Source organism: Eretmochelys imbricata, unplaced genomic scaffold (genome assembly GCF_965152235.1).
Source record: "Eretmochelys imbricata isolate rEreImb1 unplaced genomic scaffold, rEreImb1.hap1 Scaffold_33, whole genome shotgun sequence".
NCBI classification, from domain to species: domain Eukaryota; kingdom Metazoa; phylum Chordata; order Testudines; family Cheloniidae; genus Eretmochelys; species Eretmochelys imbricata.
This window is the reverse complement of record NW_027554345.1, coordinates 207,664-223,454: the sequence shown is the minus strand read 5'-3', so window position 1 is coordinate 223,454 and position 15,791 is coordinate 207,664. Positions and strand designations below refer to the sequence as shown.

At 44.5% G+C, this 15,791-nt stretch overlaps 1 protein-coding gene across 1 annotated transcript; it reads right to left on the bottom strand.

The window, feature by feature from the left end:
* Nucleotides 1–322: 322 nt before the first annotated feature.
* On the bottom strand, nt 323–1,303 carry LOC144258675 (olfactory receptor 11A1-like). Its single transcript, XM_077806865.1, has one exon. It carries the CDS (start codon nt 1,301–1,303, stop codon nt 323–325), a length of 981 nt encoding a protein of 326 aa, XP_077662991.1.
* Between the last annotated feature and the right edge of the window lie 14,488 nt (nt 1,304–15,791).

Genomic DNA, 15,791 nt, shown 5'->3' with positions numbered 1-15,791 from the left:
CTTCATCAGGAATAAACCCCTTAAGTCCCCACTGACATCAGTGGAGTTCAGTTCAGGGTGGGCTGGACATGCTCTGCCCATCTCGCAGTGCAGCTCCTTTAGCTCACTTTACCCCAGGCAGATTCAGGTCCATCCAGGCCGCGCCTTATGAGTCAGCGAATACCTGGCGCTGCATTCATTACTTAAAAACTGGCCTTCCTGCACACCAGGGGTCTCACTGTAGGTAATAGAACAGCTCGAATAATTCAGGGCTCCCACGTGCGCTGTGGTTTGCTATATTACACCACTTGATGAGCTCCCATTATATCCATTTTATTGCAACTTACAATAAATGTTGAGAAAAAAGTTTGTGATTGGTTATAAAAGCCATAGTCTTACTTAGAGCTTTTCTCAGGGCCTCCTTGACCTCCTTGTTTCTCAGGCTGTAGATGAGGGGATTGACCACGGGAGTCAGGATGGTGTAGAAGACAGAGGACACTTTGTTCAGGTCTCGCAGTGCAGCAGTGTCTGGGAGCATGTAAACAACAAACAGGGTCCCATAGAAAATTGTCACCACGATGAGGTGAGAGGAGCAGGTGGAAAAAGCCTTTTGCCTCCCAGTGCTGGAAGAGATTCTCAGGACAGTGCTGATGATAGCCATGTAAGATGCCAGGGTTAATAGAAATGGGAGAAGAATGAATATGAAGCAGACAGGGGAAATCACAAGAACCATCAAACTGGTGTCACTGCAGGACAGTTTTATCAATGGGGTGTAATCACAAAGGAAATGGTCAATTTCATTGGGGCCACAGAAAATCAATTGTGATAGCCAACATGCTGTGATGCTGCTGACTACAGACCCACTTAGCCAAGACCCAGCTGCTAGCTGGAAGGAAAATCTACTATTCATGCGGGCTGCATAATGCAGTGGTTTGCATATGGCTAAATACCGATCGTAAGACATCACTGATAAGAGACAACATTCTGCAGCTAACAGAGAACCAAAGATATCAAATTGTACCAGGCAGCCATGAACAGAAATGGATCTGTCCCCAGTCAGGAGACTGGCCAGCATCCTGGGCAGGATGGTGGATGTGTAGCAGGTCTCCAAGCAGGACAAGTTCCCCAGGAAGAAGTACATGGGGGTGTGAAGGTACTGATGGGACACAACTAGTGCAACAATGAGGATGTTCCCAGCCACTGTCACAATGTAGATCGCCAGAAAAAGCAGGAAGAGAAGAATTTTCAGTTCATGGAGATTCCCAAAGTCCAGGAGGATAAATCCTGTGATGGACGTTTGATTTCTCTCCTTTGTGTCTGCCATGGATTCTAGCAAGAAAAGTAATTTTTAAAAAGTAGTAATAATAGCTTGTGAAATATGACATGAAACAGATACCTTTGTGGGGAGGGAGTTACTTTGTTAGTCTCTAAGTTGCCACAAGTACTCATCTTCTTTTAACAAAAACAAATGTATTTGAGCATAAGCTCACCGCGAAGGCCTCAGCTGGAGGACTAGGTTCAGTTTTGGCAATCACACAATAAGAAATATGTGGACAAATTGGAGAGAATCTAGAAGTACGCAACAAAACGATAAAAGGTTTAGAAAACCCGACCTATGAAGCAAGGTGGAAAGAACGGGGCATATTTAGTCTAGAGAAGAAAAAACGGAGGGGGAACCTGATGAGCCTTCAAACATGTAAGAGGTTGTTACAAAGAGGACAGGGATCACTTGTTCTTTATGTCCACTAAGGGTCTCACAAGAAGCAATCAGCTTTATCTGCAGCAAGGGAGATTTATTTTAGACAGTAGAAAAACTTTCTAACTCTAAGGATAGGGAAGCCCCAGAACAGGTTACAAGGCAGGTTGTGGAATCCCCATTATCTGACTTTTTAAAAAGCAGCTTAGACAAACACCTGTCAGAGATGGTCTAGATGGTCAGCACAGGAGGCTGGACTTGGTGTCCTCTCAAGATCCTTTCCAGCCCTTCAGTTCTATGATTCATTATTCTACCTCCTTCTCACACACATATCTGTATTTTTTACTGATATCTTAGTTAGTGATGAATTTGTATGTGAATTTTGAATTAAGCAATACAATAGTAGTTGTTTGTTTGTTATTCTATGTCTTTGTTTAGGGAGTTTTAACAGAATGACTAGCCATGCAAATATGAGATACAATACAATATTCATTTTAATACTTGCCTATTTCTTCTTCATATCCGCAAGACATTGCATTTTTTGCCATCATATTGAACTGTAAACTCATGTGTTTTAGGGTTTCTTTTATCTCCTGTAACTTAGAAATCACTCTGATGGCAAATGAATGAAGTTAGATAGATAGGTAGATAGATGGATGAAGGAGAGACAGAGACACTGCCAGATAGACAGGCAGAAATAAAGCTATACTGTGGAGGGAAGGCTAGATAGCGACAGATGGGCAGACAGAGAGTTAGCTAGCTAGATACCTCATTGAAGATTTCCTATTTTAAGGTTTGTTCCTCCTACTGAATATGTGGCTTTTGTGCAGTGAATGACTGGGGAGGGACAAATTCTCATAAATCCTCACAAATTCTTGCCATCTAGCTCTGGCTAGGGCTGACTCTGAGTAAACGTTCTACATACGTCTAAAACTGCCTGTTCAGGGTGTGTCTCACAGAAACACAGACTCTCTGTTACACATTATTCATGACAATATACATCATCCTTTACCTTCTGTGAATCTTGTGAGAAAGGTTGTGCTTCCTCAAAAACAGGTATAATAAAAGCTGGAGTCTCTGAAGTGACCTCTTCATGCAGCCTTTCGGAGACCAGGATCCAGGATCCAGGATCCAGAGTCTATCACCATCTTCTTCATGGACCACAGTAAAGAGACCTAAGAGTTCTACAGAGGATCCCCTGTTCTATTCTCCTGCTTGTCACAGCTGGCTTTTATCTGATCCCCAAAAGTGAATGCCTTCTCTGATTTGTTATACGAGAGTGAAACAACTCCCTGGAAACTTATGCTAATGGGAATTTACAATTGCCGCAAAGGCAGCGTTAATGCTCCATTTTATTTTTAGAACTTACAAACAAGTTTAATACATGAACTCCTAACCTCAGAGAGAAAGTTGTGGAAATAGGACAACTTCTAGCTTCAAAGGAATAGTTATGGTGACAGGAAAATGTCTAACATCAAAGGAGGTGTTTCTCTTTACCAATTCTAAGGGACATAGGAAATGCCAATCTGGAGGAGGCCAGTCATCCACCTTGTCCACTCTCCTGTCTCTGAATTAGCTACTACCAACTACTTTAGAAGAGGGTTCATAGATTCAACCATCTTAGGAGAGCAGGGACATTGAATCACCTTCCCTGTACATAGCAGAACATTACATTTCACTCAGTTGCCCCTGTATTTAGCCCAATAACATGTGTTTGGTTAAAGCAACTTTTAGAAAAGCATCTGCTCTTGATCTGAAGACATCAAGAGATGGAGAATTCACCACTTCTCTTGGTAGCTTGTTCCAACGGTTAATCGACTTCTCCAGAAGTGTGACTCCCTGGCTGGCGTGCCTCCTTATGGTTGGACATAGCATAGTTTTAGTCGGGGATTGGTCCTGCGTTGAGCAGGGGGTTGGACTAGATGACCTCCTGAGGTCCCTTCCAACCCTGATATTCTATGATTCTATGATTCATAGCAAGGTCATCTTCTTCTTCGGCACTCTTTGCTGATTGTCACTCTGGCTGTGCTGTGATCTACTTCTCATAACTCAGCCCTCCAGCCAAGTCACATGTATTCCCATCCAATCTGAGGTAAACCCAGTCTAGCTCCTCAGTAGTCCAGTGGGTTCATGCCATGCCTTCATGCTGACTTCAGGCTTTATTGGCCTTCCAGCTCATCTCTGGGGGGTCTTTATGCCACCATCCTCGGGGGGCTGGGAGGGGAACCCAGGCTTACTATCTACTCTGGGTACCCTGTAGTAAGTAGTTCAGCTCTGTCTATTCACACCCTTTGCCTCCTCCTGGGCTACTTTCTAACTCAGCCTGTCATAGAATCATAGAATATTAGGGTTGGAAGAGACCTCAGGAGGTCATCTAGTCCAATCCCCTGCTCAAAGCAGGACCAACACCAACTAAATCTTCCCAGCCAGGGCTTTGTCAAGCCGGGCCTTAAAAGCCTCTAAGAATGGAGATTCCACCACGTCCCGAGGTAACCCATTCCAGTGCTTCACCACCCTCCTAGTGAAATAGTGTTTCCTAATATCCAACCTAGACCTCCCCCACTGCAACTCGAGACCACGGCTTCTTGTTGTGCCATCTGCCACCACTGAGAACAGCCTAGCTCCATCCTTTTTGGAACCCCCCTTCAGGTAGTTGAAGGCTGCTGTCAAATCCCCCCTCACTCTTCTCTTCTGCAGATTAAATAACTCCAGTTCCCTCAGCCTCTCCTTGTAAGTCATGTGCCTCAGCCCCCTAATCATTTCTGTTGAGCTCTGCTGGACTCTCTCCAATTTGTCCACATCCCTTCTGTAGTGGGGGGACCAAAACTGGACACAATACTCGAGGTGTGGCCTCACCAGTGCTGAAAAGAGGGGAATAATCACTTCCCTCAATCGGCTGGCAATACTTCTACTAATACAGCCCAATATGCCGTTGGCCTTCCGGGCAACAAGGGCACACTGCTGACTTATATCCAGTTTCTTGTCCACTGCAATCCCCAGCTCCTTTCCTGCAGGGAAACTCAAGAGGGCTCACCTGGGATTTGAACCAGGGACCTCTTGCACCCAGAGCGAGTGAGACTCATACCCCTTGACCAATGAGCCTGGCCCTTAGACTTTCTCACAGCTCCTTCTCAGGCGCACTCCTCCACAGATCCCAGAGGGAAAGAGGATTCGTTATGGTGAACAAAGGAAATGTACAGGTCCAAGGTGGGGTCTATCTGCCCCAAAGAGGATCTGGCACCTAGCAGGCTCAGGACAGCATCTGGCCCCAGACCAGCCTGCCTCCACACAATCTATAGGTTTTCTCTGACACCTTCCTTCAAGGTGTTAGCACAAGAGGTCCACTCCTTCTCCTGCTCAGCCCTTACTGTATTGGGCTTTTCCTTTTTCAACTGCTCCCTCCAGGCTTTGACCCCTCTCATAGGTGTAACAAGATAGGGCTAACTGAGCACCTGGGCCCTCATTAGCTTCTTTCCAGCCAGTGTGGGGTCACTGTACCCCTTCAAACCCTCACTGTTAGACATTTGTGCCCTATTTCTAATTTACATTTGTCTGGTTTCAACTTCCAGCCATTGGTTCTTATCCTGCTCATTTGAAAGTGCCCTTAGGACCAGGTACTTTCTCCCCATGAAGGAACATATACGTTTTAATCAAGTCACCTCTCAGTCTTCTTTTTGATAAGACTGAGAGGTGGAACACTATGACCCCATGAAAAGTCTCCACGTATCCTAATCAGTTAGCGGTTGGCTTAATACGGGATAAGTGCTCTGGTGAATCTGAAGCAAAAAATAATTTATCACTACAAGCAGTAACGTCCTGGAGTCGTAACCCTGCTTTCGTTGTTTACCCAAATTTCCCATTGATCCTTGCGGGTAAGGAAATAGGCACTATAGTTTGGTATGCAATGTTGCACCCAAAATCTTACTCACATAATGGACTGAGCAGAGAAGCTGAGGATCTCTGAATCAGATTCCCCTTTCTTCTCTCGAGTGACCTTGATAATAACTTGCACATCACCCCCATCAGTGGGATAAATACACTAAAATATAATGATTAGTGCTGATCAAAAATTATCTTATGGAACAATTTTCCAGTGGAACATACTCTTTTGACAGAATAGGAACTTTTCATGGGAGTGTGTTGAATCCATTGAAACTTTTAGTGGAAACCAGGGAGGCTCCTGGTTGACTTTCAGCTTGACTGCTGCCTGATTCCTCGGCTGCCCAGATACCTATGCTGTCTGGCTTTCCAGCTGTCCAGCAGGAAATGTAAATTTTGATGAAATCACATTTTTCAAGGGAAAAATCTCTCAAGTGAAAAATCCCAAACAGCCCTTGAAAGAAGTTAAGGGAAAAACTAAAGGCAGATTTCCTCGAGCAACCTTAACTCTGCTCTGATGGGAATGCCAGTCTTCTGTCTCCACCATGGATCAAACTAGCCCCTCCCTGCACACAACTCCACTACATCAATATCCACGAATTATGTGGATAGGATAGGAAAGGGTAATTTGGTAAAGGGATGTATAAATAGTGTGGCCACCTCTGGAGTGCCACGTCGTGACTTGGGATGACTCTGCAGTGCCTGGCCTCCATTTCCTTCCTTGTTGCTCCTCAATAACTCCACAAAGGCTCATGTGTCCCTTCTTGTGGTCTGGCTTATTAACATACGTCAGGCTTCCTTCCCCACTCTGAACTCTGGGGTACAGATGTGGGGACCTGCATGAAAGACCCCCCAAAGCTTATTTTTACCAGGCACAGATTTCCTCTTTGCCTTGGAATCGCTGCCACCACCAAGTGATTTAACAAACAATTAGGGAAAGGACCACTTGGAGTCCTATTCCCCCAAAATATTCCCCCAAGCCTATACACCCCCTTTCCTGGGGAGGCTTGACAATAATATCCTAACCAGTTGGTTACAAAATGATCAAAGACCCAAACCCCTGGGTCTTGGATTAATGCATAAATCAGTTAGGCTCTGAAAAAGAAGGATATTATTTCAAGAGAAAAAGGTAAAAGAATCACCTCTGTAAACTTAGGCTGGTAGTTCACCTTACAGAGTAGCAGAAAAATTGAAAAAGCACAGAGGAACCCCCTCTAGCCTTAGTTTCAAAAAGTTACAACAAAACAGGGATAAACCTCCCTCTAGGAAAGGGAAAATTCACAAGTTGAGAAAACAAAGGTAAACTAATACCTTGCCTGGTGTTAGGGGGCTTATTCCTTCACCCGCTTACTTCCCTGGGCCTTCTCACATGAACAGAGAGCAACAATACCCAAAGTCCAAAGGTGCAAACAATCTGATGTTTATTGGGGTGAACTTCCAGCAAGCATGATTCCACTTTCCTTCCTTAGCGTCCCCCCCTTCCCAGCTCTGAGACCACAGAGGGTTACCTGTGTCCCTGTTCCCGTTCTCCCCCTGAGCAAAACATGATTCCAATTTCCCCACCCCCATTCCCTGTTCCCATTCCCCCCTTACTTCCTGACTGACTGCAGACTGTATAGTAAAACTTGAGTTCTGCTTAGCTATACCTTAGTTTAATTTCAGTAAAATGATTGGTTAACTAATCCTAACAAATTGTAACACGACTATTTAACCAATTATATCCCAGCACCTTAATTAGTTTACACCCAGCAAAATGAATTAGTTTACACCCAGCAAAATTAATTGCCTTATTTCAATGTGACTAGGTTGGAATGTAAGGATGTGACCATTCGCTTCCTAGCTTATGGCTGCCTCTGCTGCTTAGCCAAAGGCCTTAGTCTAAGAGCAGGGCCTCAGACTGTCACAGTGAGAAAAGGCCTTATACAGTCAGACAGTGATTTTCTTTCTTTCTTTCTTTCTTTCTTTCTTTCTTTCTTTCTTTCTTTCTTTCTTTCTTTCTTTCTTTCTTTCTTTCTTTCTTTCTTTCTTTCTTTCATACCTCTATAACTAGCTAAGTGATAAGAATACACCTAAATTCTTAGAGTATAGGCTTTTACAGACAGGCCTGAATATCTATATCCTAACAATTGAGGATGGCCAGGGGAAGTCACATTTCAAGGCTGATCTTTGCTCTTTGAACAGGCAGGGGAAGGGAATCTTATTCAAAAGAGGAGAAAGCCCCAGAAATCTCCCCCTTATACCATATCTGACCCATGTGCTAAGACTGGAACTAACAGCAAAGACTCTCTGAAATCCCCCTGAGCTTGATCCGGGCCTGACCAAGAAGATGCTACTTCACAGCTTTGGGCATTCTGTCACAAGGGCAATCATTAATAAGTTCATGGAGTGTTTCATTTGCTTCATGTTTATCATTAGCCACCCAAACTCAATAGTCTTTGGAAATTTACAGAGTTTACTGGAGTTCAGAGACTCATAGATTGCAAGGGCATAGGAGACCATTGTGATCATCTAGCCTGACCTCCTGTATAACAGAGCCCAGACAATTTCCCCAAAATAGTTCTTACAGCATGTATTTTATCCCAAAGGTTAATGACTCTCACAGTTAAAAATTTACACCTTATTTTCAGTCTCAATTTGTCTAGCTTCAACTTTCAGATATTTAATGATGTCAGAACTTTTTCAGCTACATTGAAGAGCCCATTATTAAATATTTGTTCCCTGTGTAGATACTTACGTAGCCTGTAATCAAGTCACCCCTTATCCTTCTCTTTCTTAAACTAAATGGACTGAGCTTTTTGGCTTCATCACTAAGAGACACGTTTTCTAATCCTTTAATCATTCTAATGGCCCTTCTCTGAACCCTCTCCAAATTTTTTAACATCTTTCCTCAATTGTGGCACCAAAACTGGACTCTGTAGTCTAGCAGTGGTTGAATAAGTGCTTTAGATTCCCCTGTTTATTCATCCCAGGATCGCATTAGCTGTTTTGGCCAGAGTGTCACACTAGGCTCTTATATTCTGCTCATTATCCACCATGACCCCCAAATCCTTTTCAGAGTCCCTGCTTCCCAGAATAGACTTCCCCATCCTTTAAGTGCAGCCTATATTCTTTATTCCTTGATGTATACATTTACGTTTTGCCTGTGCTAAAATGAATATGATTTGCTTGTGCCCAATTTACCTAGCAATCCAGATTGCTCTGAATCAGTGACCTTTCCTTTTCATTATTTACCACTCCCCAAAATTCTGGGTCATCTGCAAACTTTACCAGTGATGGAGTACTTGTGGCACCTTAGAGACTAACCAATTTATTTGAGCATGAGCTTTCGTGAACTACAGCTCACTTCATCGGATGCATACTGTGGAAACTGCAGAAGACATTATATACACAGAGACCATGAAACAATACCTCCTCCCACCCCACTCTCCTGCTGGTAATAGCTTATCTAAAGTGATCATCAAGTTGGGCCATTTCCAGCACAAATCCAGGTTTTCTCACCCTCCCCCCCCCACACACAAACTCACTCTCCTGCTGGTAATAGCCCATCCAAAGTGACCACTCTCTTTAAAATGTGTATGATAATCAAGGTGGGCCATTTCCAGCACAAATCCAGGTTTTCTCATCCCCCCACCCCCCTCCAAAAACCACACACACAAACTCACTCTCCAGCTGGTAATAGCTTATCCAAAGTGACCACTCTCCTCACAATGTATATGAAAATCAAGTTGGGCCATTTCCAGCACAAATCCAGGTTTTCTCACCCCTCCACCCCCTTTTTTCAAAACACACACACACACAAACTCACTCTCCTGCCGGTAATAGCTTATCCAAAGCGACCACTCTCCCTACAATGTGCATGATAATCAAGGTGGGCCATTTCCAGCACAAATCCAGGTTTTCTCACCCCCCCCCTCCCAACACACAAACTCACTCTCCTTCTGGAAATGGCCCACCTTGATTATCATGCACATTGTAGGGAGAGTGGTCACTTTGGATGAGCTATTACCAGCAGGAGAGTGAGTTTGTGTGTGTATGGTGGTGGGGGTGAGAAAACCTGGATTTGTGCTGGAAATGGCCCACCTTGATTATCATGTACATTGTAGGGAGAGTGGTCGCTTTGGATAAGCTATTACCAGCTGGAGAGTGAGTTTCTGTGTGTGTGGTTTTTGGAGGGGGGTGGGGGGTGAGAAAACCTGGATTTGTGCTGGAAATGGCCCACCTTGATTATCATACACATTTTAAAGAGAGTGGTCACTTTGGATGGGCTATTACCAGCAGGAGAGTGAGTTTGGGTCGGGGGGGCGGAGGGTGAGAAAACCTGGATTTGTGCTGGAAATGGCCCAACTCGATGATCTCTTTAGATAAGCTATTACCAGCAGGAGAGTGTGGTGGGAGGAGGTATTGTTTCATATTCTCTGTGTATATATAATGTCTTCTGCAGTTTCCACAGTATGCATCCGATGAAGTGAGCTGTAGCTCACGAAAGCTCATGCTCAAATAAATTGGTTAGTCTCTAAGGTGCCACAAGTACTCCTTTTCTTTTTGCGAATACAGACTAACACGGCTGTTACTCTGAAACCTGTCTTTACCAGTGGTGATTTTATCTTTCCTTTCAGGGCATTAATAAAAATATTAAATACTGTTGACCCCAGAATTGTTCCCTGTGGGAGTCCAATGGAAACACACTTGCCCAATGACAGTTCCCCATTTATAGTTACATTTTGAGGCCTTTCACTTAGCCAGTTTTTAATCCATTTACCATGGGCCATGCTTATTTTATATCCTACTTGTTTTTGAATCAAAATGTTGTGAGGTACCAAGTCAAATGCCTGAGAGAAGACTAAGTATATTAGGTCAAGATTATTACCTGTATCAGCCAAACTTGTAATCACTTTAGAAAAAGAGATCAAGTTAGTTTGATGGGATCTCTTTTGCATAAACCCATGTTGACTTGCATTAATTACATTATCCTCCTTGAATTCTTTAGTAATTGAGTCCAGTATCAGCCACTCCATTATTTTGCCCAGGATCAACGGCAGGCTGACAGGCCTATAATTTTCCCAGATCATCCCATTTACCCTTGGCACAACATTAGCTTTCTTCCAGTCTTCTGGAATTTCCCCAGTGCTCCAAGACTTATTGGGTGGACATGAGGAGGATACTTGGGAAATGGGATGACTTGGGTAGTTGTCTAGCCTCCAAAGAAAGGAAATCCCAAGTCTCCTGGTGTCAGCCCACCCGGAGGAGGGTGTTCTAGCCTAGTGGTCTGAGCAGGCACGACATCTAGTGATCGGGGCAAGCATCAGTAGATCGGGGCAAGCATCAGTAGTTCGTGCCAAAGCCAGGGCTCAACACAGAGGGCAGGAACTGGAGTGAGCCGGGTAGCAGGCAACAAGGGGTTCAAGGCTGGGGTAGGACAGAGGCAAGTCTGGGTGTGAGGCAGGAGCAGCAGGAACAGGGTAACACATAAGCAGGCTCAGTGGTGAGCATGAGCATGGCAAGGCTAGCGAGTTGCTCCAGCTGCTGGCCTCTGCAGCCAATCAGGCGGCCTCTGCAGCCAATCAGGCGGCCTCTGCAGCCAATCAGGCGGCGTAGCTAATCAGGCACCCCGCTGCAGGCCAGCTGTACTGATGGGGCTGCCTGGAGACTCGCTCTGCTGCAGGCCCTGCTTCCTGACCCCTGGCTTCTCTTCTTGATTCTGAGACATAAACCTGACTCTAGGGTTAGAGCTGGAGAGGGGTTGTCAAGACTTCTTGGGGTTATGCCAGGTCCAGGAAGTGACTTGGATGTAGTGGAAAGAAGAAGGGGGAGAAGAAAATACTGATGAGCTTTAGATGACCTCTGATTGAAAAGTCAACTTTAAATTTGATCTCATTTTGGCCTCAGCAGCCAATTAATGCCCTCACATTTCAGCATTCTAGCTCAACAGAAACATGGTAATTGATTATGGCAGTGGTATAAACATCTCAATTAAAATAGTCTATTTCCTAATTTCACTGGGTAGTTCAATATCAACTTTGAACAGAATACAATAGACCCACCTGTACTAGTTTAGATTAGAATAGACCATCCTGTACTAGTTCAAAATACAATAGAATAGACCCAACTCTACTAGTAGAATAGATCCATCTGTACAACTTAGAGTAGATAGAATAGAGAAAAATACAGTTGTAACTTGCAAGGCTGCGGGCTTGCCAATTTTAGAAAAAACCCTTCACTTTAGAATTGCCTACCACATTTCTAAATTGGTTGACCTTGTGGACTTGACATCACCTATGCTTTTTTACCAGGCTCTCTATCTATTTTTTTTACCCGGCTCTCTATCTATTTTTCTTGACAAATTAGTTTTCACGGTGGAACACATTTGTTTCCTTTCATTGTTTTTTACTACTTCTGTCCCATTTTTCTCTTTTTTTACTTCTCTCCTTTTTCTAATGAAAAAAGAAAGAGAGAAGGAGAACAGGGGGAAGAAAAGGAAAGCCAAAAGACTAATTTAATTCTATTTTTATTTTATACTTTTTATTTTTATCTCTGCAAAGTACTGGAAAATGTATGATAATATTTTTCACTTTATATTCTAATTTCAATAAAAAAAGATACCTTTCATGATTGTGGCAGGGCAGGGGTAAAACCCCTTGAATGCCCTGCCAAAATGGTGGCTAAGCCCTGCTTTCTGGTAGGTAAGTAGCGGCAGCTGGGCTGAGGAAGGGAAGGGAAGGGCTATAAAAGCCCTAGAGAAAGCTCAGTCAGGAGGCTAGCCTGGGAGGGGACAGGAGGCTACAGCTCTGTCTCCTCACCAGAGGAAGGGTGCCTCATAGGCCAGGAGACCCTGGAATGGGTTAGAAAGGGGATAACTGTTGGGGGATAAAGGGGACTTGTCAAGGTTCCTTCCCCACTCTGAACTCTGGGGTACAGATGTGGGGACCTGCATGAAAAAAAACCCTAAGCTTATTTCTACCAGCTTTGGTTAAAACTTTCCCAAGAGACAAAATCTTTGCCCTTGGACTAGGGTATGCTGCCACCACCAAACAAAGAACCAGTGAAAAGGACCACTTGGAGTTCCTCTTCCCCCAGCTATCCCACCAAGCCCTTATACCTCCTTTGCTGGGGAGGCTTGAGAATAAACAAGTTGAGCACAGACCAGCTTGGGTTTCTTAGGACCCTAAAAATCCCATCAGATTCTTAAAAAAAAAAAAAAAAACTTTATTAGAAGAAGAAAACAAAGGTAAAAGAAACACTCTGTAAGATTAGAATGGAAGATAATCTCACAGCAGTCAGATACAAAACATAGAGACTCCCTCTAGGCAAAACCTTAAGTTACAAAAAGACACAAAACCAGGAATACACATTCCCTCCAGCACAGCGAATTTACAAGCCAAAACAAAGAAAACCTAATGCATTTTCTAGCTAGATTACTTACTAACTTTACAGGACTTGGAGGGCTTGCATCCTTGATCTGTTCCCAGCAAAGGTATCACACAGACAGACAAAAGCCTTTCCCCCCTCCTCCAGATTTGAAAGTATCTTGTCCCCTTCTTGGTCATTTTGGGTCAGGTGCCAGTGCGGTTACCTTAGCTTCTTAACCCTTTACAGGTGAAAGGATTTTGCCTCTGGCCAGGATGGATTTTATAGCACTGTTTACAGAAAGGTGGTTACCCTTCCCTTTAGATTTATGACAGGACTGCACTGTAAATAAAAGCACAAGGGTGAAACACCAGAAGAAGGTGTGAGGACTCTTATTTTGCCAGCCTCAGCACAGGGCACAGGGGAGAGAAAGGGGAAACCTGTGCGGACCCTGTGACAATGATAAAAAAGGTAGAGCAGCTCAGTTTAAAAGTTCACTTTTATGTCAGGCTTCTGAGAAAATGCAACCAAAAAGAATTTAAGTGTAACTTGTGACATTAGAAATAGAAACATAAAGACTGAATTAATTAACCTATCTTGCTAACTAATCCTATGAGAAATGCAACTAACAAGAAAAAGTGGATGAGTAAAAAGACTGAGCCATATGATACTAGACTACTATATTTGTAAGTGGGGGAATAGTCCCGCTATTGTGGGGAACTTCCCTGGCTTCTGCACTACCCTGGTGAAGTGGGCTAGCGAAAGGATCCGAGTCTTCGCTCCCACTTCCTTTACCCAGAGGCCTCCCTGCTCTTGAGGACTCCCCTTCCACTCTCCTGTCTGGCAGAGTCCTCATAACCCCAACAAGGCTGGGCCCAGGATTCTTGGGGGGGCTCGACCCCCAACCCTGCTGTGCACAGGGGCTAGGGTGTCCCCACTCTGGGGTACTCTCTCTGCACTGGGCACTTCTCTGACCCACTGATCATTACATACAATTTAAACATTCAATTATTCTGTCTGACAGCTGCGTGACGGAGTCCATACAGTAGCAGCTCCTTATAGGAGGTGAGGTGGGTCATAGCCTGATTGTCATTTGGGTCCCACCTAGGATCCTTTATAGGAACCTGATCATCTGGGGTCGGGATATTGTTACGGTCCTGGTCATATTGCCTCTTTGCTTCCTCCCTTGCTTTAGCTATGACCTGTTCTCGTTCAACCTCAGTCAATAATGTTCGCAGAAGGACATTACAATTATCGCAGTCTGGCTTGTAGCTGCTGATACAAACTTGCTTGGGTTGATAGAAAATTTTCCAGCCTGTGCTTTGAAAGCGGCCAGGTCCATAGGATTAAAAGGTGCATGAGTATAGACCTGCATAGTAACAGCAGCTTGTTCTTTCTCTTGCATTACGGGTGATTTTAGTCTCGGTAAGTAACGGGTATAGTCCAGCAGATGGAGCTCGAACCTCACTATGAGCTTCATTAGGAATCTTACCTTGAGCCTTGCTCTGTGTGGGTGTAGGGGCCGAAGGGGACACGCTCTGTGTGGGTGTAGGGGCTGAAGGGGACTCACTCTGTGCGGGTGTAAGGGCCGAAGGAGACACCGGATCTGCCATTACATTTGGGGTGGAGGTCTGGGGACTGACATTAATTGCTACCGGGCCAATCGGGGTTAAATTACAGCATCGTAAAATATCAATACGAGACCACAAGGTCATAAACAAATAAGCATACGAATGCTCATTCCACTTCCCTCTTTGCTGACAGAACAGGAGTAACTGGAGGATTGTATTATGATTTAGTGATCCTCCGGGAGGCCACTGTTCCTGGTCCTCTAATTGGTACTGAGGCCAGTTAACTGTACAAAATCGCTTCAATTTACCCTTAGTTATTAGATCTGATTCAAATACCTTTCAATTTATTAAAATACACTTTAGGGGCGTGCACCGTACCCTACCTCCCGTGCTCTGTTCCTGTCCCATACCTATAGGGTAATTCTGGGCATCCCCAGGTTCCAACAGAGTATATAATCCAGATTTTAAAAGATTCCTACTTTATCCAAGGGACCGGTTCCGCCACCGTCGCCCACAGCTGCTTTTCGAATATGTCAGTGCGTTGCACCATTGTGCCCTGCGGGGTCGATCAAACTGCATCGCCTCCGATGGCCCCGATGAACTCACCGGTGCGAGCTGCGCGTCGGTTGTCACTGCAATCCTTGACCTCCGGAAGGGATCCGGGCAAGGCTAAATTGCAGCCTCGTTGCCCACCCAGGGACGCCAAAATCTGTTGCCGGCACCCAGTGCCGAGAGGCAAAACAATAGCAGGACTTCGTTACCTGGTGTGTTTCACTCAATAATCACAACGGGGTGGAGAAGCAGAAAAGTTTATTTGCAGCTGCAAACAAGGTACAGGGAGAAGAGAATCTCAAATCCTGCACACCAGAGCAGGTTATTACACACACTTTTATATTCCTTAATGCTACTGCGCTACACATCAGCCAATTAAAACTTTGCACAAATACTCTGCCTTCCTTATATGGATTACAACAATGTTTATTTCCTGCAACCTCTAACAAGAATTCCTAGCAACTTAAACAACCAGCACATTCTGTCTGGCCTTGTAACTATCTCCTATTATCTTTAGCTTGGCGTCAGCAAACCTTACACTATGAGGCATTATCTGCGGCTGCAACATTGTTTTAAAAGCAAAAGAGCTTACTCAAACCAGCCAGGCCTGAATTCTATTAAGGGGGGTTAAGAAGAAGCCCTTAGGCCTTCAGCATGGAGACTTCCTCAACCCTTACGGCCTTCCATCCCCTCGACTTAACAAGTGGCCATGCCCTGGGGTCTCCAACACAGGGATTCTCCAGGGATGCTGCCATCATGAGAGATCCAGG

What these genes read in the sequence shown, in the direction of transcription:
- LOC144258675 (XM_077806865.1), bottom strand. Translation starts at nt 1,303, where the DNA reads ATGGCAGACACAAAGGAGAGAAATCAAACGTCCATCACAGGATTTATC.